Consider the following 22,158-nt stretch of genomic DNA (forward strand, 5'->3'; position numbering starts at 1 on the left):
GAGTGACTTAATCAAGATGAATAGGTTAGCTTTAGAGTGCTATCATACTACAGCCATATATTAAACAGATGTTGTTGTGACTCTGCTGTCAGATTTATTTATTTTTTAATGCAGCTAAGGAGATAAATACTGTGTTGTTGTGCTGGAGTGGGATTGCTATTAAAAAATCTGGATCAGAGCAGAACTTGGGCACAGACTGCTAAAGAGAGGTCACTAGGAGGACTCCAGTGATCATTAGCAAAATTAGGCCATAGCTTTTTCATTCCTCACAATTCTTTTACGGTAGCCTTGCTGCATAGCAACAAGAAAGATCACACCATTAAGTTTGGTGGGAGGGAGGGATTTGAAAGCATTTCTCTTAGCAAATCACAGCATCGTTACATAACCTGATTTCACTTTCAGCTGCTGCAACCAATCCTTTTACGATCGCTCCTTCCACAATCATCATTCAATTTAATGCCTAGCAAATATTGAGCCTTTTCATCTCTGTTCTCAAAACCGTAATGGATATTTGTATTTGTATTTCTGCGTTCGGTCTTTGTTCCTCCCTTGTTTGAATTGCGAAGACTTGCCTGGAATATTTTTTTGTTTTTGTTTGCCATACTATTATGAATTCCATGTCTCAAGCTGGTTATTGGAGTTCACACATTAGTGAATTGCTAATAATTCCCCTCTGATGCATATTTTGCATTGAATTCAAAATATTATTAATCCCTAGAATAAAAAGTAAGTAAAGGTAAAGGGACCCCTGAACGTTTAGTCCAGTCGCGGATGACTCTGGGGTTGCAGCGCTCATCTCACTTTACTGGCCAAGGGAGCCAGCGTACAGCTTCCGGGTCATGTGGCCAGCATGACTAAGCCGCTTCTGGCGAACCAGAGCAGCGCACGGAAATGCCGTTTACCTTCCCACTGGAGCAGTACCTATTTATCTACTTGCACTTTGACCTGCTTTCGAACTGCTAGGTTGGCAGGAGCAGGGACGGAGCAACAGGAGCTCACCCCGTCGCGGGGTTTCAAACCGCTGACCTTCTGATCGGCAAGTCCTAGGCTCTGTGGTTTAACCCACAGCGCCACCCGCATCCAGTACAGTAAATAGAGAAAAGAACATAAGAAGAGGCTGCTGGGTCAGGCCAATGGCCCATCTAGTCCTGCGTCCTGTATCACAGCAGTCAACCAGATGCGTCAGGAAACCTGCAACCAGGACTTGAACACAAGACCACACCTCCTGCGGTTTCCAGCAACTAGTATTGAGAACCATTGCTGCCTTTGACCATGGAGGCAGAGCATAGTCATCACGGTTGCTTGCAATTGATAGCCTGTCGTCTGCAAATTTGCCTAATTCTCTTTAAAGCCATCCAAGTTGGTGGTTATTGATTTGTTTGCATTAGTGGATTTTGCAACGCAGTCCTGTGGAGGTTTCCTTAGAAATAAGTCCTACAGTGTACAAAGGAACTTGCTCCCTCTCGGTAGGTGTGCATAGTATTGCAGTCTTGCGCACACACATGTACCTGGGAATAAGTCCCACTTTTTACCCATTTCCTTGCTGTCCATTTATCCCACACTTTCCAAACTGCAAAAAGATTTTTTTTTTAAAAAAAAAGTGGACTTGCTACTCTAGGGCGACAGAGTGCTTTAACTTTAAATGTGCTTTAAGTTCTGGTATATGCTTGAATCCCTCCTGCAAAATACTGACAAGTTGAACTTGCAGGGGGGGAACTTCCCTGATAGCTTTTCTTTTACAGTGGTACCTTGGGTTAAGTACTTAATTCGTTCCAGAGGTCCGTACTGAACCTGAAACTGTTCTTAACCTGAAGCACCACTTTAGGTAATGGGGCCTCCTGCTGCCGCCGCGCTGCCGGAGCCTGATTTCTGTTCTTATCCTGAAGCAAAGTTCTTAACCTGAAGCACTATTTCTGGGTTAGTGGAGTCTGTAACCTGAAGCGTATGTAACCTGAAGCGTATGTAACCCGAGGTTACATACGCTTATTTCTGGGTTAGCGGAGTCTGTAACCTGAAGCGTATGTAACCTGAAGCGTATGTAACCCGAGGTACCACTGTAGATGCATCTCCTATCCACCTATACGCAGACAGGGAATTCTGGTATCTCTTATGCCCTAGGAATATTTGCTTCTAATAGATCTCAGTGACACGGGAGATCTCAGATCTCATTCCAGGACCTACACTTAGAGCTCTGTATTGCACTAAAATGGCAGGTGCAAATCATGCTGTGGTGATGCTGCTATCTCCGAATGACCTAGCCAGTCTCCAGCATCATTTCAAAGAGAAATTTTGTATCTGCTTTTAAGCTTCGTACAAGTACTTTGTGAAACAATGGGGATAATTTTCCATCTCTTGCTACAGTGCCTCTAACCCTCAACGTGCTCCAAGTAGTACAGTGGTACCTCAGGTTACAAACACCTCAGGTTACAAACACTTCAGGTTACAGACTCCGCTAACCCAGAAGTAGTACCTCGGATTAAGAACTTTACCTCAGGATGAGAACAGAAATCGTGTGGCGGCAGCGGGAAGCCCCATTAGCTAAAGTGGTACCTAAGGTTAAGAATGGTTTCAGGTTAAGGACAGACCTCCAGAATGAATTAAGTTCGTAACCAGAGGTACTACTGTATAAGTAAACATGCAATGATGGAGGAGAACAGGGGCCATGTTCTGGGGTGGTCCAGTGCTCTCAAAACCCAGATCTTTTTTGCTAGACTTGAGGTCTCCTGACCCTTCCTGTTTTCCAATTCCCTCCCTCCGGGAAAAAAAATTGCTTATAGGGAATCTGAGTGCACTACTAACTGCAATGTCAGTGAAACGACAGCCACTCTCCATCTTAATTGACCCAGAAGCCTTTGCTTTAGTTCTAACATGTGCATTAGCAGCAGTTCTTGCTAATAGACTGAAAGGTCATGTGGAAGGCTCAATCCACCACATGCAGGACATTTCCAGACTTGTCACTATTTGTGGGTGGGATCCAATCACACAGAAGGAAATTCAGGTTGCAAAATTAGAATGAATTTGACGCTTTTGTGCAACAAACCAACTTTCCCCAAAGATCTGGCTTCTTGTGGTAAGGAAAATGAGGGGGAAATGCACTGGGAAGTTTGGAATAACACTCGCTCTGACATAACATCACCTAACATCTCTTAAATCAAGTAAGAATAATGCTCAATAAATAGATTGCCTGGAAACACCCAAAGTGTACCAGGCCCAGAAAAACCTGCAGATACTTATAGCTCAGAGTACATCCTAACAGCTGGACTCCCCTGCCACCCACTCAGAAAATCAGCTTACATTCGCATCTATACATACAAATGGATACATGCAAATTTATGTCATGATCTGTGCCCCAAATATTTTAACTACTGTATCTAGGAATATCCGTGGAGAGGGAGCTATTCCGCCCCCCTATCTCTGAATTATCTCTTTTATTTTTTTTTCTTAATCCCATGTGATGTTAGATCTAGACCTGGGGAGGAGATATACACTCTAAGTTGAAACGGTTTTTAATATGTAAGCATTGGTAGCCTTGCACTCTTCCTTTTTATTCTTCTAGATATGGTGAAACTTGACCTATGAAACACCACGTTCTTAAGGGAATGTGATTGTGAAAAGGAATTCCCCATCATTCATCAACAGATGTTGTGTTGGCAGACTAAATACATTTTTGGAGAAATTCAGAACATCTATAACATGCCATCTAACTTGGTATGTGTTGTCTTGAACATAGGGAATTGGATATTTGTTGAAGTTTTCTGTCTTTTGCTGATTAGTTGTTCTATATGTACCCAAGAAAAAAAAATGGTCTGAAGCTCAACATCAAAAAAACGAATATCATGGCCACTGGGCCCATCACCTCCTGGCAAATAGAAGGGGGGGAAATGGAGGCAGTGAGAGATTTTACTTTCTTGGGCTCCATGATCACTGCAGATGGCGACAGCAGTCACAAAATTAAAAGATGCCTGCTCCTTGGGAGAAAGGCAATGGCAAACCTAGACAGCATCTTAAAAAGCAGAGACATCACCTTGCCAACAAAGGTCCGTATAGTTAAAGCCATGGTTTTCCCAGTAGTGATGTATGGAAGTGAGAGCTGGACCATAAAGAAGGCTGATCGCCGAAGAATTGATGCTTTTGAATTATGGTGCTGGAGGAGACTCTTGAGAGTCCCATGGACTGCAAGAAGATCAAACCTATCCATTCTGAAGGAAATCAGCCCTGAGTGCTCACTGGAAGGACAGATCGTGAAGCTGAGGCTCCAATACTTTGGCCACCTCATGAGAAGAGAAGACTCCCTGGAAAAGACCCTGATGTTGGGAAAGATTGAGGGCACAAGGAGAAGGGGATGACAGAGGACGAGATGGTTGGACAGTGTTCTCGAAGCTACCAGCATGAGTCTGACCAAACTGCGGGAGGCAGTGGAAGACAGGAGTGCCTGGCGTGCTCTGGTCCATGGGGTCACGAAGAGTCGGACACGACTAAACAACTAAACAACAAATGTACCCAAGAAGGCAGTTAAACTTTTCTTTCCTGGGACTGATATGAGTAATTTCAAAGGAGAAAACTGTTTTTGATCCTTTGATGGAAAGCAGACTTATTTGCATCCTTGTTTTGTTCCCGCCTTATGATTCTGCTAGCATGAAGCTCGTAGAATTTTGATTATATCCACATTGTTGGAGTTTCCTATATCGGTGTGCAATGGTCCCCTAACTTATATTGCTCATTTCAGAACCGAGGCAGAAGATTTAACACCGCGGCGGTTTCCGCTTCAAAACAATTGTGAATGCAGATGATAACAGATGGGAGTGTTCCTCCTGAGTGCATGTTTGTGCCAGATATCCTCGTTACAGCTTGTTCTGAATTGCCTAGATTTCAAGAGCTGCTTAATTCCAGTGAAGGTGAAGAAACAAATAGGATGCTATATGAAAGGCAGACTCTGTGCATCCTAATGAATTTGCTCTGCTTATGTAGAGAAGAAGGATAAGTGACAGCTCAGATGGGCAGGCAAAGAGGCTGCTTGGTAAGTAGAATGAAAATTTTCGAAAGGCTGCTCTTCTCCTGAGAGTAATAAAGAAAACAGAGGGGCAGCAGAATTTAATGAAAGGCTTCTCTTCTTAGATCTGATAACTGGGAGGAAGGGATGTAACACATTTGCTAACCCAGCCAGTGAAGAAGGCATGGCCTATGTGGGGTTAACACCTATTTGCTTCAAAAGCCAGGCGATTCAGCTGCAGGATGGCATTTGCTGGGACACTGGCAAACAACGGGAAGAGGAACTTACATACACCCAGTGCTTTTTTTGGGGGGGCACACAGGGGTACGCATACCCTTAAAATTTTTGTGAACCTAGGTTTGACCTCACTGAGGGGCAGTATTTCAATATGAGTAGAAAAATGAGAGTACCCCTAAACATTATTTTTTTTTTAGAAAAAAAGCACTGCATACACCTTTGCCCTGCTGTGGTGACTACTGTACACTTGTCTGTTTTATTGTGTATTGAATATATGGTAAACTTTGGTTAGTAGGCAGGGCATAAATACTGCTAAATTTTAAATTTAGGTTTTTATTGTATAGTTTTACATTTTTTATTGCTGTGAACCACTTTGATATATATTTTAATGGCATAGCAGAATACAATTTTTAATGAATAAATAATAAACTACAGTACTGCTGAATCTTCATTGCTCAACTCCATAGGCCACACACACACACACACACACGATGGGGAAATCCAAATCAATTTAGCATATTTCATCAAATAACATGCCTTCAAAAAGGAAATAAATAATGTCCCCTCTCCTGAACAAAAGGGGCACTGATGCCTGCCGTTAATTAGCAGATAGGTACTGCAGGCATGATAGGGGTGTCCCCCCCTTTAATGCCTGTCAGAGACTGGCTGGATACTGAGGAGTGGGCACTGGGAGAAGGGAGGTTGGATCCTGACTTGGAAGAAGGGATCAGTGATGTGGGGGAGCCTGTGACAGCCAGGAGACAAGAGCCAGAGGCAGGAGAAGCTGCAGGACTGGAGAGTGAAGAATGGGCGCAGAAGTAGGGGAAGATAGGTCAGGCTGGTGTAAAGGCTTCCACTCCTCCTCCTCCTCCTCCTCCTCCTCCTGCCCCCAACTTCACTGCTCCACTGTCTCCTAGGACCAGGCGAGAACTGAAGAGGGAGAAGCAGTAGCAGGTTACACGCAGGCGTAGTCTTTGCCTGCTTGCGCGCAGCTTGGATGAGGGAAATACAGTATTTATAAAATGTGTCCAGATCTGTTGATTATCTTCCAAGAGCACCGCTGACTTTGAGGCAAAGCTCACTAAGTGTTCCTTTTCTGCACCCTCTAGATGTTTTTCAAATGTTTAGCGGCATATCAGCAGTTGCCAGCATTTGGTAACCGGCACTGTTTTGCATAGCAAGACAGACAGCAATGTAACAGCAACTCAAAGATACCCCTACTGGCAAAACAGAGCTTCCTTGTGGGAATTGCTCTGGATATTGCTTTTACAATTATCTTACTTTTAAGTGCATATGCACGGATGTTTCCATTCCAGCTATTTTTCTGGGGAGTGGCTGCTGTGAGTTTGGAACTGGCATCTTTTGTTACTACTGCTGTATAAGGATGCATGTACAAATGGTTCATTCTCATCCATTCCTGCTAAATATTCACACTTTGATATAGCTTGGTAAGCCTTCCAGACACGGCCATTTTCAGGTCTTTTAGCACTGAGTACATAGGATCATGTTGTAAATCTGCTAAGGACAGAGCAGTAGAGGAGAACTTCTGATTATCTGTGTATGCACATACTATTTTCCTAGCAGATTTAACTCTCCTAGATTTGTTTTGTTTTCTGTTAACACAACAGCGTCTCACTACAGAATATGTGCTTGAACACTAATTAGAGGCATTGTGTATCTCACTAAATGCTGCTGCGCAACTCTCATGCATACCTTGCGATTTTCATACTTTCTCCTTACAGCCCTGCGTCATAATCTATCATTCTGTCCATTTTCTGTAGCCTTTTCAGTGCTCTGGAAAGCACAAGCACTTTGCTCAAGAACACAAAATACCATCCCAAAGCAAGTAACAGAGTGCAGCTGAAGAGCAGGCCACTTCATCAAACCAACCCAAACACTTCTCTTAGCAGCAGGCAGTAGAAGCTGGCAAAATCCTGAGGTAGTTCCATAGTAAACATTGCCCTAATAATAATAATAATAATTTATTATTTGTACCCCTACCATCTGAGTTGCCCCAGCCACTAAGAAGCCTAGGAAGGCCTGAACAATTAATTTCCTGTGACTTGCAAAAAGCTCTCCTCTACTGACAAACACTCTAAAATGGATAAGCCGTACTTTTCTTTTCTTTTACGCAGTCATTAACATTTTCCTCTCGTTTCACACCTCATAGTACTATTTTGATGTTATTGTTCTTTGTGTGTTTCATTGGTTTCTGCAGTCCAGATTCGAAAAGCCTAAGACTGATTTTGAGGGGGGCAAATCCTCCCAGAAAGAGCAGGCTAGATAAGGTTTTGCTCAGTGGGCACATTTCCATCAGTTGGACCAAGACCTGAGAAACTAGGGTTCAAATCCCAATGAAACTCACTGGGTGACCCTGGGCCAGTAACTGCCTCTCAGCCTAACCTAATTTGTTGTTGTTGTTTTTTAGATTTATATACCACCCTTTATCAAAAGCTCCCAGGGCAGTAGACAACATTAGAAACATCTTTTAAGGAACATAATAATAGCATAATAATAAAAAGCATAATAATAAAATAATCATAACAGTCGTCGACGTCCCCTTAAATAGACCATAGATTATTTAATGGCTGAAGGTCTGGGTAAAGAGGAATGTGTTTTCCTGGCGCCTAAAGACATGTAATGGAGCCAGGCGATTCTCTCTGCGAGGAGCATTCCACAGATGGGGAGCCACCACACAAAAGGCCCGTTCTCATGTTGCCACCTTCCAAAATACCAGGCAGGGTTCAAGGATCCTTTCAATTGCAACAAATTAAATTAATGCCACCTGCCCTCCACAATGAGGGGTAGGGACGGAAAGAAAGGCAAACATGGAACTTTACCCCACACCCTTTTGCAAGATTCCTGTACCTTTAAAAGCCTGGTGATGACAAGACTCCTGTCCTGTGACAATGTGGAGTCTCTTCAGGATTTGCACCCCAGGCCTTTGCTTTGAAAGCCTGCTGGTTGGATAGCAGCACTGCAGCACTTGCGTTGAAAAATGGTGGGAGCACTGGTGATTTATTGTAAATATTATTGATGATGTTGTTGTTGTTGTTATTTCATTACCGAGGAGGCAGGTTTAGTCGTTGTTTGAAGACTATCCCTGCCTCCGGGTCTGGCCTTGACCAGATGGATACTGGAAACAACAGGGGAAACCCACATAACCTGAAGGTGTTGCTGTGTAATGCCAGGTCAGTGATGAATAAAACCACTGCCATCCACGACCTGATTGTGGATGGAGGATTTGACCTGGCTTGTGTGACAGAGACCTGGTTGAATGAGGCAGATGGGCCTGTCCTTGCTGCCGCTTGCCCACCAGGTTTCTCTTACGCACAGCAACCCAGGTCATGTGGGCGGGGAGGGGGGGTTGCAGTGATTTTTAGGAAGTCATTAGTTTGCATCAGGCGTCCTACTGGGAAGACCCAGTTTTCTGAGTGCATGTTCTGGAAGTTGGGCAATAGGGGCAGTACAGGATTCCTTTTGGTGTACCGACCTCCCCGCTGCACCAATCGGACAGGATTCCCTGTCCGAGCTGCTTCAGGTCGTGGCGGATGTTCTCCTGGAGACACCTAGTTTGGTTGTCCTAGGGGATTTTAACATCCATGCCGACATGACCTTACAAGGGGCCGCTCGGGACTTCGTGGAAAGCATGGCCTCCATGGGGCTGTCCCTGAATAAGTTGGGCCCAACTCATAGTCATGGATATGCCTTAGACCTGGTAATTCACCTCTAGTGACGTGGGTGATCTGACACTAAGTAAAAGTGAAACCAAAGAAGTGCCATGGTCAGATCACTTTCTGGTGCAACTGGACTTCTCCGCGACCCTTCCCCTCTGCAGGGAGGTGGGACCAATTCGGATGGTCCGCCCCCGCCACTTAATGGACCCAAATGGTTTCCAGAGAGTGGTAGGGCATGCTTTATCCCATGTTGATGGCCTTTCAGCTGATTCCCTGGTGGCCCGCTGGAATGCGGAGTTAACCAGGGCTATCGACTGTCTGGCTCCGAAGCGCCCTCTCCGATTGCATGGAGCCCGGACAGCCCCGTGGTTTTCTTCGGAGCTGAGGGCGATGAAACAATCGCTGAGACGGCTAGAGCGTCGGTGGCGGAAAACTCACTCCGAATCTGACCGGACACAGGTTAGAGCTCAACGTCGAGCCTACCAAGTGGCGATAGCGACGGCGAAGAAGACTTTCTTCACCGCCTCTATTGCATCTGCAGAAAATAGTAGCAGGAGACTCTTTCAGGTGGTCCGCAATTTAACGGAACCACCTTTACCACCGGGGCCTTGTAAAGACCCCAAGATCTCCTGCAACGATTTTGCAGTTTTTTGCAGATAAAATCACTCATATTCGGAAGGAGCTAGACACCACCGTGGGAGCAGGGCCGGGGCGGGAGAGTGCTAGAGCCCTGTCTGGTCAAGTTGCATGGAATCAATTTCAATCCGTTACCCCCGAGGATGTGGACAGGCTGCTTGGACGCGTGAAACCAACCACCTGTCTCCTTGATCCTTGCCCATCCTGGCTAATAAAAGCAAGCCGGGAAGGGCTGGGCGATGGGCTCTGCGGGGTGGTGAATGCTTCCCTCTGTGAGGGAACATTCCCAGATCCGCTGAAAGAGGCGGTCATTAAACCGCTTCTTAAAAAACCATCTTTAGACCCGGCCAGTATGGCCAACTATCGCCCAGTCTCAAATCTTCCATTCTTGGGCAAGGTGATTGAGCGTGTGGTTGCTGAACAACTCCAGGCACGCCTGGAGGATGCGGACCATTTGGATCCCTTCCAATCAGGGTTCAGGCCTCATCATGGGACTGAAACTGCCTTTGTCGCACTGGTTGATGATCTCCGGCGAGCTAGGGACAAAGGTGAAAGTTGTTTCCTAGTTCTGCTGGATCTCTCAGCAGCCTTTGATACAATCGACTATAACATCCTTCTGGACCGTCTAGAGGGGTTGGGAGCTGGGGGCACTGTTATACAGTGGTTTCACTCCTTCCTCCTGGGCCATGTTCAGAAAGTGGTGGTGGGGGATGAGTGTTCAGACCCTTGGGCCCTCACTTGTGGGGTGCCTCAGGGTTCCGTCCTCTCCCCCATGCTTTTTAACATCTATATGAAGCCGCTGGGAGAGATCATCAGGGGGTTTGGACTGGGTGTCCATCAATATGCAGATGATACCCAGCTCTACCTTTCTTTCAAATCAGAACCAGTGAAGGCGGTGAAGGTCCTGTGTGAGTGCCTGGAGGCGGTTGGAGGATGGATGGCGGCTAATGGATTGAAGTTGAATCCTGACAAGACAGAAGTACTGTTTTTGGGGGACAGGGGGCGGGCTGGTGTGGAGGACTCCCTGGTCCTGAATAGGGTAACTGTGCCCCTGAAGGACCAGGTGCGTAGCCTGGGAGTCATTTTGGACTCACAGCTGTCCATGGAGGCGCAGGTCAATTCTGTATCCAGGGCAGCTGTCTACCAACTCCACCTGGTACGCAGGCTGAGACCCTACCTGCCCGCGGACTGTCTGACCAGAGTGGTGCATGCTCTAGTTATCTCCCGCTTGGACTACTGCAACGCGCTCTACGTGGGGCTACCTTTGAAGGTGACTCGGAAACTACAGCTAATCCAGAATGCGGCAGCTAGACTGGTGACTGGGGGCGGCCGCCGAGACCACATAACACCGGTCTTGAAAGACCTACATTGGCTCCCAGTACGTTTCCGAGCACAATTCAAAGTGCTGGTGTTGACCTTTAAAGCCCTAAACGGCTTCGGCCCAGTATATCTGAAGGAGCGTCTCCACCCCCATCGTTCTGCCCGGACACTGAGGTCCAGCGCCGAGGGCCTTCTGGCGGTTCCCTCATTACGAGAAGCGAAGCTACAGGGAACCAGGCAGAGGGCCTTTTCAGTGGTGGCGCCCGCCCTGTGGAATGCCCTCCCATTGGATGTCAAGGTGATGGATAACTACCTGACATTCAGAAGACATCTTAAGGCGGCCCTATTCAGGGAAGCTTTTAATGTATGATATTTTAGTGTTTTTTTGTTTCTGTGGAAGCCGCCCAGAGTGGCTGGGGAAACCCAGCCAGATGGGCGGGGTACAAATAATAAATTATTATTATTATTATTATTCTTAGTACTATATATGCAGTGCTTTTTTCTAAAAATAAGAAACAATATATTTAGGGGTACTTTCATTTTGACTCAAGAAAGCCACCATTTTATAGTTCAAATCAGGGAAAATAAATACAGTAAATGGACAAAAGTACAAAGAACATGCATTACTCATATTGAAATACTGCCCCTCAATGAGGCCAAACTTTCATCAGTAAAACACTACACATCCATATACCACACTGCTTCACACATTAAACGCTCGCTTCCGCCTGAGACTCAGGAAACACCATGACAGGGAATGAGGCCGTCATCGGGGGTAGCAATGGAAGTGACGATTCACCGTGCTAACGAAGAAACGAAAATTTTTTAAAAGTTTCTTGTCCTGTTAAAGAGTCAAAGAACATTTAGGGGTATGCACCCCTCTGCGTCCCCCCAGAAAAAAAGCACTGTATATATGTTTCTCTGACCGTTATTGTTTTAATATTATGTCAAATGACGCTATAATTGAATGCTTATGGGTTTGTTTTCGGAGGCTGTATTAAATTTTACTTACTTAAAAAAATGATTAGTATTATGAGTTTTTCATCATATAACAGCAAGCAAAGGGATGTTTGCAATGTTAGTAATGATTTACTTTCTTGTATAAGAATAGCATGACTTTTTTTGGTTCCTCAGGGATCCAATTTGTTACAAAGATTGGTTATTATTATTTAATGTACTGCTGTTATAAAAACTGAATAAAAATAATTACTTTTTTAAAAAAAGCAGCAGCAGCCAGGTCGGAGTACTACATTTCCAAATTGCCTATTCTTCAACCTTTTTACAACAAACCAGGCTCTTGAGCTTCCACGCTGTCGTCTTCCAGCCCAGTAAACTTCTGTCCCAGGGGCCGCTGAGGAGGTGGGCAAGATGGCGCCATTATCTCCAAGCACTGCACTGAAGAACTGGAACTTCTAATGCTGGGTTTTCCCCTCGACCCCTCGAGGTACCTATTGCATCCACGTTCGGAGGCTTTGAAATGGTTCTGCTGAAAAATGCCAGAATGGTCTTATTTGAAATGGGGGAGCCATTTGCTTTGGGACAGGTATGGGCCAGCTTTTGGGGGCTAGTGGGGACATTTCAAGTTTTGAGACTGCTGTGGGCTCCAGTCACAAAATGGCATGGCTCGATGCAAGATGGCTGCCCAGAAGGAAGGCATGGCACAACGTACAATGAGAGAGTACCTGGCTGAAGCTTGACCGATAATTGTGCTTCCATATCAGAAAAGGCTTAATCTGTTGAATTTCTGCCTGGCACACAGCTCTTAAAGGCAGGAGAAGACCATTTTCATCAATTATCAACCCTAAACTAAAGCGTGGCTTAGTGACTAATTCATGTAGGGGTCACAAGGAGGAGAGGTCTAGTGAAGAGGAATATTTCACTGTAGCTTTTCAGTTTTTATATGACTGTGTAGTAGCAGGTTTGTTTTTTTTAACTCAATATTTTAACTTTGAATTATAAATGAGTCTTCTCAAGAGTAGCAACGACTTTTAGGTGCTGGTTTCAGCCATACAAAACAACTCAAGTGTACTGTTCTTGATCACAGCTCTTTATTTTATTTCTTCAAGTGTACAAAACTATTGACCAATGGTAGAGCTTTAAATTTACAAATGGCCTTTTGAACAAGTTGGAACTCAGCTGTACATTTAAGCATGCAACACACAATTTCCACTTCTTTTAAAGGAATTACTTGCTTCTCTTATCACACTGCATGCAGCATGATTTTTTTTAAAAAAAGAAAACAGTGCAATAATAATGCTACTTTACATGATATGTAGAAACAAAAAACTTTCATGAATAGGGTTTTCTTCTCTCTATATATATAAAATATGTGCATTAACATTCACATTGTCTGACATAACTTCTTACTTTTCCTTACATATATTGTATGCAACTGGATTAACCACTGGTCTGTACAGCTTTAGTAAAACAGCCCATTTTCAGTTTAAAAAGTGTAACAGTATAAAAATCCAAGCAATGTGTTAAAGTAAAAAAAAAATGTGGTGGGAACTGTGTGAAGCTCAAAAACTAAAGAATGTGAACAAGAGTTCAAGAATAGCAGAATGCTTTATATTTAAAAGTGCTTTCCAGATTTGAGCCAAAGTTTAAATCCACTAAAAGTGTTTTTTGGTTCACACAAGGAAGCTATTTGATTAGAAGTGTTCTTTTCCACAAGCTCCATCAAGAATTGGAGACCTAGTTTTCTTTCAATTCTTAGTAATTTTCCTCCTCACATCCCACACACACTTTTGTTCACAAAAGTTTATTTTCTCAGAATATTTTGACCCATGAAAACCAAAGTGAAGCCAAAATAATCTGTCTGTGACGTTATGATTTTTATTATGGCTATTTTTGTAGTATCACAAACAAAGCATTGCAGCTTCATTGTATAAGAAGACAACACTCCAAAATCTGGAGATCTTGTTGGATCCTAGTCATTACTAATTATTCTAAGAAAAAAAATCTGATGTGTTCTTCAATAAATGTACCATATCTTTTTCAAATTGTTTGTTTGAAAGTTAATATTGGAAATATAGCAACTTCCAAGTTTAATGAATAGATATGGCACAACCTTGACAACATTGTTATCATAAACACACCTCATCTCTGTGTGAATTCCATCAAGGCACTATTACAATACTCAAGTTTCTGATGGCCTGCTCTCAAAAGATGCCCCAAAATTGAGGATACAGTAGAAACATAGCAGTCACAAGAGTTTAGCAGTTAAGTATTCTATTTACAACAGGATAAAAACCATGAAGAAAGAGTTGTTAAAGCAAGTAACTACCATCGTGGTAGATGAGATGAATGTATTTAACTCTCATTCCATTTCATTAACATTGAATTGGCAAGAAGTTTTTCCCCAAAGGCACAGGAGGGCAGTGAACTGTAACATCCTTTGATACATACAGATTAGCTGTTAGAATGAACTTTTCATGAAAAGGAAGCATGCTGTACTCCTATAAGGGATGCTTAATAGTTAAAAACTAACCTAACACGTGAGTTACAAGTTTTTGTGTATTGCCAGAACTCTATTTACTACTTTACACCCAACACATTTAGTTTCTTTTTAGGTATGTTAATGGTTACATGGCATATTAAAGGCTTATAGTGCATTTCTTTTAAACAAACAGCCATAAATATGGCAGTAACAAGCAATTCTGAATATTTTCTACTTCTGTACATAAAATATACACAACTGAGTGAGAAATCAAGTGCTCTGCTTTAAATACTAAAAATTAACAGGAACGTCATTGCCTTCAGAGTTCTATAAACTGTACAATCAGGGTTTTTAGAACTATGTCCAGAAAACAGTTGGTCTGAAGGAATTTAAGGTCGTATACACATAGCTAAATATTATATATGAACAAACTAGGCCTATAATCAACCACATAGTATAAAAAAAATGAATCAGGCAATAAATTCCTTTGTTTTGCTCACGCAAGGAATTCTGTAAAGGAGCAAAGCAGGAATTTAAATTTTAAGAGCTGTGCTTTTTATATTTGAGACAGGAGAAGACAGGACTCTTGTGACTTAACTTTGCCACAGAAAGTTTTCTTAAAAGCAAATAAATAAATAAATGCCCCAAAGAATAAAGCAATTGAATACGTTTTCCAGCTCTACCAAAAAAATGCACGGACAGAACATGTGCGAGCAGGCTGAAATAGAATATATTAGGTATGCACATGAAGCAGACGGGGCGAAAGTCCAGTGAAAGCAAGTTAACTTAACAGTTTTGACCACTGGGTATTGCAGTGTATGAACAGCTAGTTGTCCCAAATGCTCACTAATACATATATATATCAACCTCAGCATAAATATTTGGTGGTGCTACTGTCACCGGAGATCTTTTACCAATTTGTATTTGTAACTATGACAGCATCCCAGGCAATCTGTAAAGCATCCAGCTAGGCAGACTAAACTGCCTGCTACAACCACGTTAAATCTTAACTTTTGATTTGCGGCACTAGAAACCTGTTAATACACTGTTATGGAATTGTGTGTTAAGTGTGCACTATTTGATGCGTATTTAAAGATGATTTTTAAAATTTGGATTTGGCAAAAAGTCCACAAGGCAGAACAAAAGGGAAAGAAAGACAGGCAAGACCAGGATGGGAAGCCTGTCCAAATATTGCTGGACTCTTAACTCTTCACTTTTACAGCCAGCAATGATGGGAGTTAAGAGTTCAACAACATCGGGAGGGCCACAGGTTGTCCATCTTGGGCTGGACATATGCAAATATTAAACCAGAATGAGCTGAATCCAGGATATCTTCCTCTGCTTAAGTTGTTTTAGACTACATAACAAAAGTAGTAAATTGACAGCTTCTTATATAACATTTGACTGCTAAATCGATCGACAGCGTGCCACATACACATGTCTTACTGAAAGAATTTATATTTGCTGTAAAATAAGATCACTGAAAATTGGGACATCCTACTTTTCTGCATGTTGCCTTGCATCTTAAATTCATACTATATATGTCATGTAAACAAGCAGAATAGCAGGACTAAAAATTGGTTTTGAACAGATTTGTCTTTTGGAAATTTGAATGCATCCAGTAAGATTTGAAGACTGGGTTTTTTTCATTTACAATGAGTGCTAGGATCTAGGCCCCCTCAAAGCGAATGTTAATAAACAGCACTGTGTGGGAATTACCTGGCTCCTGGGATTTATTCTTGAAACGCTGAGGTTGCTACCCAAGACTGTATATTATAGCATAACTGTTCAGACACAATTACATTCAGATGGCTCAAATGGCTCCATTAAACCCAATGTTTGTTGAAAGCCATGCTGATGCTTCATTACCCTAGAAAGTCTTTTCTGGTATCAAACAGAACAGTTTTTCCACCCCACAGCTTCCACTGTCTGCACCTCAACATAATGAGTTTCTGAAACTGTTCACTGTATAATACAGCACCTTGCAATTTGCCAACAAACGATGCTGTTTTGGAAGAATTGAATTGAATGTTGCTGAGCACACAAAGCTCTCTCTTTGGACTGTTGTAATGGTATTTCTCCAAAATTCACTAATGTGATCAATGGAATTCCATTTTCATAAACTTAGGAAAACTGCAGATAAGTAACAATCACAGAAATGTGCGATTAATGAAATGTTGGACTAACTGCGTAAACATCTTTTAATGGCAATGAACAACTGAGTAGTTTAATCTTTTTACCACTATTAAGTTTCCAAATGAGTATCACTGGATATAATTTTCCTAATGAATGTATGAAGACCATAATTCCCACTAAACTCTGAAGACGTTTTAGGTTAGAATTCACTTGTTTTGTTAATATGACCACTGGAGATTATATGATTACAGTGAAGAAAGATATGTGTTTTTGAATTCCCAGACTGCTATATTCTGTACTGGTATTTATCAGAGCAGTCTACAACACTTTAGAATATGCAAGGCGGTTATCCAGCGTTTTAAAGATGCAAAGAGAAAAGTACTGGTATGTAAGCATTGTCCATATCATCTGGATAGGACGGAATATAACGGACATTGCTCCATGTGACTTAAATCTTCTGTGTCCCTGTGTTTTAGATAATATTGCCTTATTTGACGCCAAACCAAGATGAAAATATGGTCCCACGAAGAACATGATATTTCCACTTCATATATTCATCTGTCCAGTCATTCTATTTAAACCAGTAATTGATTGCAAGCTGCAGGAGAATCATCAGTAAAATGAAGACATAGTGCTTGAAGTTAAAGAAGTTATTATCTGGAGTCTGTGAGCTTGAAGTCATTCTGGTTCTTAGAGCTGTGATGTCTCTGCAAAAATGTATGAACAAAAGAGGTGAATTCAAAAGGTTGCTAATTCTGAAACCACAGAGTTATTAAAATATAACATACTAAATACATGGCAATTAGATCAGGATTTGTTCCAGCTATTTTAGAAATTCCTACAGTACTGATTTTCACCAGCATCAGAGGCCACAATTAGAGCCTTGGGATGAAACCCCAAGATCTAAAAATGGGGGACCAAAGGGGGTGGGGTTCACTTTAGAGCTGGCACAAATATGTGGGCCCAACATCTACAAGCTCCAACAGTGAAATATTTGGAAATTTCTGCTCCAAAGTAACTTTTGCAAAAGCATATATTTGGCTATTTGGGGCATGATTAAAGCAAAAGACAACTGCTTTAGGGATGGTAAAAACTGAACAAAAAGAAATACCACATGACTATTCTCTAAACAATGCTCCTATACAGTTGACATTAATTTCAAAGGGATTTTGGCGAGAAACAAACATTAGATCAACTCTTTATTTAGAAAACTAAAACAGAGTCACATTTTTGATCTGTGAAGCTTTAATGAGTTTCAGTAGTAGATCTATCAACTAAAGTTTTAGTTAATCTACCATAATAATATCGAAATTTCTGGTAATCCACTTATTCAATGTGGAAGATTAGACCTAGATATTAACTCTCATGCCATAGACAAAAATGCCTGATAACTATTCTTAAGAGGGGGGGGCGATCTGGCTGCGACATCTGTCACCCCATTGATCGCCAGGGTTGATTCGGCTGATCTGGCTGGCTAGGCGGGTGTCCCCTTCCTCCCTCACCGCTCCATGTGCGTCCCTCCCGAAGCTGCGCGCTCGGTGGAAGAGGACGACCATCCCAGATAGAAGGAGTGTACCGTTCTTCGGTCAAGGGTATACAATAGCTGCGCTCCCCTGCTAGAACCTCCAAACAAGCTCAAGAGTGTACAATTATATGTTGTTTTCTGTTATTTTGTTTTGTAAATAATATAGAAATTGGGAAATCTGTGGAAGGGAAATGGGATTGTCCTTAGAAAAGCATGTAAAGGATGGGTATTTTGGTTTAAACTGAAGTTTATAAGTTAAATTTGGTTAACTAAGAAGAATCAAGTAAAATAATAATAAGGTAAAGGAGGGAGATAAGAACTTGCTGAGTAAACTATTGAAGTTGGAATGCAGGAGGGGGAGGTGTGGGGAAGTCTAGGAAAGTGGTTAAGAAATTAGGGATTTGAAATTATATGTGTTTGTATTTGTGTTTGTATGTTTGTGTTGTGTATTGTCTGTGTGTGTGTAAACTTTGAAAATTCAATAACAATTTTATTTTTTTAAAAAAAGATAACTATTCTTAAGAACGTAAGAGATCTTATGATCAAATGTTGTCTTGTTTTGGCCAAGACAAATACAAGAAACAAAACAGAGGATGAATATTGTGCAGATCTAAAGGAGGCACCTGAGACAAGTACTCCATGAAACAAACATGGAATTTTCCTACTACTGAACAAAACATGGGTAGAGACACAATAAAACTAGTGAATTCCTGGTCCACCCCACAAGTACAAAGAAACTGGTTAAAGAAAGTTCGGAGATTATATTGCGTTCATTTAAAAAACTGGTCATGCGTCACTAAAGAAGTCTGATTTACACATTTGAGAACTGATGACCTACAAGGATGGTTTGATATAATGTGTTTATTTAGCAGCTGATTCATGTATAAATAAGTGGCATTTTTTATTTTGACCAAAGCACTCGCGGTAAACATAGACAGAAAAACTTTCAAAAATACACACCTTCTAATGTCTTCTTGCGTCTCTCTTATAGATTCAATGGCACTTTGCAGTTCACCAAGGTCTAGCGTCTTCTTTCGGATTCTTGCACTGTGTTTGTGTTGTGCTTCAGAAGTAATTCAAATAATGCAAGATAGGTTAAAGAATGGAAATCTTTAACGAAGGCAAATGCTTTTAGTTCACCAAACAAAATCACGCAACTTTTCTCTTTTTCTGCCTTTCATAACTCAGAACAAAAAACCTGTTCCCAGTCCTAAAATAAATGTAACGTTTTACAACACAACCTCTTTAGTCTAAAGGAGAAGAAAGGGATGTATCTACTACTGCATTCTATCTGAAAAGAAAAAAGTATAGTGTGAACTTACCTTCACTACCAGAGGAGTCCTGATTATCAGGTTCTGGCGATGAGAAGCCACTCTCCCCTTTCTTCGATTTTGCAGACCTCTTTATTTTTGCAACACTAACCTGCAATTCATAAGACTTATCTGCTCAGTAACAAGACAGATAAAACACTTGCTGTGACAACCTGCTTTGATATTAGAAAGAGGTCAGTCTGTTCATAATTTTGACGAGGTATTGTGCTCTTTAGAGTGGTCTCTGTAAGGCTGGAGGGATTGACTTTGGTTGTTGTGAACTTTGTGGGGTGGAAGAAACATCTGACCATGTTATATGAGACTGTTTGAGGTATATGGAAGAAAGAGAGCCTCTGCTTCATAGGATTAGTGATCTGGGTACTGCTATAAGGGCTGCTCTTTGAGACCAAAACCTCTGGGGCTTGGTGTTGGAGATTCTATGGATATTTTTGAGAGATACAAGGATTTATAAAAGACTGTGAAGGAAGTGAAATAATACTGTTTGCAGTAATGGGGCCTTTCCTTTTGGCCTTGCAATACCATTAAACCCAGGGAGAAGGAGGAGAAATCAACAACCAGCTTTCATGTTTGAAATGCAAGGTAAGGATGGGAAGGAGTTATGCTGACTGCCATTTAGCTTCTTCAGTTCTGCTAACAGTGAACTTTCCTTGCTTATCCTCAGGTAAGAAGGAAGGATTTCATTACAGTTTTAATCTCTCCAATGCAACTGGCCATGAGACAAATATTGGACTCTGCATTCTAAAGGATAATCTGCTGTTTTTTACTTGCCCACGTAATATCATACAAGAGCTTACCATTGGTGTCCGATGTCTGACTTTTGTTTGGATAGCACAATCTTTTTCAAACTGTATCATATCATTCAGTGGATCCCAAGGTCTTGTGCTGTGGGCAACAGAGAATGGACACAGTGCAAGTTAAGTAAGTCTACTCAAAAAGAGGGAAAAATCATCCTGTTTCTTTTCAAAATGTAAGGTACTAGCATTTCATGAAGATCAAGAATGGAATATGCATCTTGTCTGATCTGGAAGGTCTCTTCATCTAAAGAAAAACATTATCTGATATATCTGCATGAAGGATCATATTACCAGTCAGACTACATACTATAGCCAAGTATGTAGTTTGTGACAAGCTGTTTCAAAATTGTTTGCTAGTATCCCAAGTAGAAGGGACGCGGGTGGCGCTGTGGGCTAAAGCCTCAGCGCCTAGGGCTTGCGGATCTAAAGGTCGGCGGTTCGAATCCCCGCGGTGGGGTGCGCTCCCGTCGTTCGGTCCCAGCGCCTGCCAACCTAGCAGTTCGAAAGCACCTCCGGGTGCAAGTAGATAAATAGGTACCGCTTACCAGCGGGAAGGTAAACGGCGTTCCGTGTGCGGCTCTGGCTCGCCAGAGCAGCGTTGTCACGCTGGCCACGTGACCCGGAAGTGTCTTCGGACAGCGCTGGCCCCCGGCCAATAGATGTGAGATGGGCGCACAAACCCCAGAGTCTGTCAAGACTGGCCCGTTCGGGCAGGGGTACCTTTACCTTTACCTTTATCCCAAGTAGAAAGGGAAAGCAAACCAAAACTTACTCTGCAAATCTGTAGTTCCATTCCCCTGTGAGTGGATCTGGCTCAAACAGTTTGCATACCCACTCTTCATCTGCAAGTTTCCTTTCTTTGGCAGCCTTTCTCTGTGCTTCTTCAAGAACACATTTCTCCTGAGTTGCTTCCGATTGGTCTTTGTTATTTATAGCTCGGGTCACATGTTGCCAAAGTCTAGCACATACAAGTAATACAACTGTTAAGAATCAGACACTGGTCCAAATATATTCATTGCAAGTTTATTTCTGTTGTATCATCTGAACAAAACTTACAATTACCACATAAGCTTGATTTCAATTTGTTACCTATTTTAGAAATTATTTCTCCAATTTACTCCAACTCAAGTTCCTTTATTTTTTGCTGCACTATGTTTTTCACCCTCCACCCTTCCTGCTTCCAGCCATTAGCTGCATGATGCTTGCTATGTATTAATCTATAAGAAAACAGGTTTAATATGAACTTACTTCTCTGACTCAAAGTCACCTTGCTCCTCAAACTTCACTGTGTATCTTCTTAATCTGCGCTGTCTGATCTCGGGTGTTGGATTCCAGAATGTCTCTGAAACATCTGTCTTTTTGTCCCTAATAATAACTTCACTGTCCTGTAATGTTTAACATATTAGATTACTTTGTAGTCAAAGAGTAAACAATCTTACAAAGTCAATAAGAACAAAGACTTCCTTCAGAAAGTCACTTTTTGCAACCATGAGGTTTGTTTTGCCAGTTTGGCATACGTGGTTGGGGACAATTTAAAGTCATATCTGAAAATAGATCTCTTATTTCAGCAAGAGGAACTTGATTTAAGGGAACCTGATTTACTTTCAGTCAGGTTTTGACCTCAGATGCAGTACTTCTGCAAAACTTTTTGCTACCAATGGAATCTAGAAAACAAAGAATCTGAAGTGAAAGTCCAAATTTTTGAAAGGCCTCTGAAAAGGTACAATAAATATTTGATGTGAATGGCAATTAGGGTAATCAAAGGGGGATGGGGGGGGAATGTGTCATTCTTAACAGAATTATGTACCAATAATTCAATGAATGTAAGAGAAATTTTAAAGGGCTACCCAACAATTGAAAATAAACATGCTACTCACCCAGTGGCCTTCCAGAGTAGCTAGCACTTCTTTTCCAAGTTTAATTTTCCCCATTATCTGATTAACACTGTCATTGCTGCCCAAAAATGGCTATTAAAGAAAAAAGATTAGATGCTTGATAATGCTGTGTAGAACTTTATAATGTCTCAGTTAACACATTGCATTATGCCAATATTTTAAAACAAATGATGGGTTT

General features: G+C 41.9%; 1 protein-coding gene and 1 long non-coding RNA gene across 11 annotated transcripts in view; one reads left to right on the forward strand and one right to left on the reverse strand.

Annotated features, from left to right (window-relative positions):
• Positions 1–4,824: 4,824 nt before the first annotated feature.
• Positions 4,825–14,979, forward strand: LOC309542385. Its single transcript, XR_014224225.1, has 2 exons — positions 4,825–5,017; positions 12,154–14,979. It is a non-coding gene; the product is annotated as an uncharacterized lncRNA (long non-coding RNA).
• OSBPL8 (oxysterol binding protein like 8) overlaps positions 12,887–22,158 on the reverse strand; it is a 72,840-nt gene continuing 63,568 nt past the window's right edge. For all 10 annotated transcript variants that reach the window (XM_082241084.1, XM_082241087.1, XM_082241086.1 and 7 more), the window contains 7 exons: positions 21,963–22,052; positions 21,334–21,470; positions 20,858–21,043; positions 20,086–20,173; positions 19,283–19,382; positions 18,921–19,023; positions 12,887–17,142 (listed from right to left, as the gene is read on the reverse strand). In XM_082241084.1, coding sequence (XP_082097210.1) covers positions 17,007–17,142; positions 18,921–19,023; positions 19,283–19,382; positions 20,086–20,173; positions 20,858–21,043; positions 21,334–21,470; positions 21,963–22,052 — 840 coding nt within the window. In that variant the 3' untranslated portion in view covers positions 12,887–17,006. The remainder of the gene's footprint in view (positions 17,143–18,920; positions 19,024–19,282; positions 19,383–20,085; positions 20,174–20,857; positions 21,044–21,333; positions 21,471–21,962; positions 22,053–22,158) is intronic.

The sequence above is a fragment of the Podarcis vaucheri genome (assembly GCF_965113315.1).
Source record: "Podarcis vaucheri genome assembly, chromosome: 10".
Classification (NCBI taxonomy): domain Eukaryota; kingdom Metazoa; phylum Chordata; class Lepidosauria; order Squamata; family Lacertidae; genus Podarcis; species Podarcis vaucheri.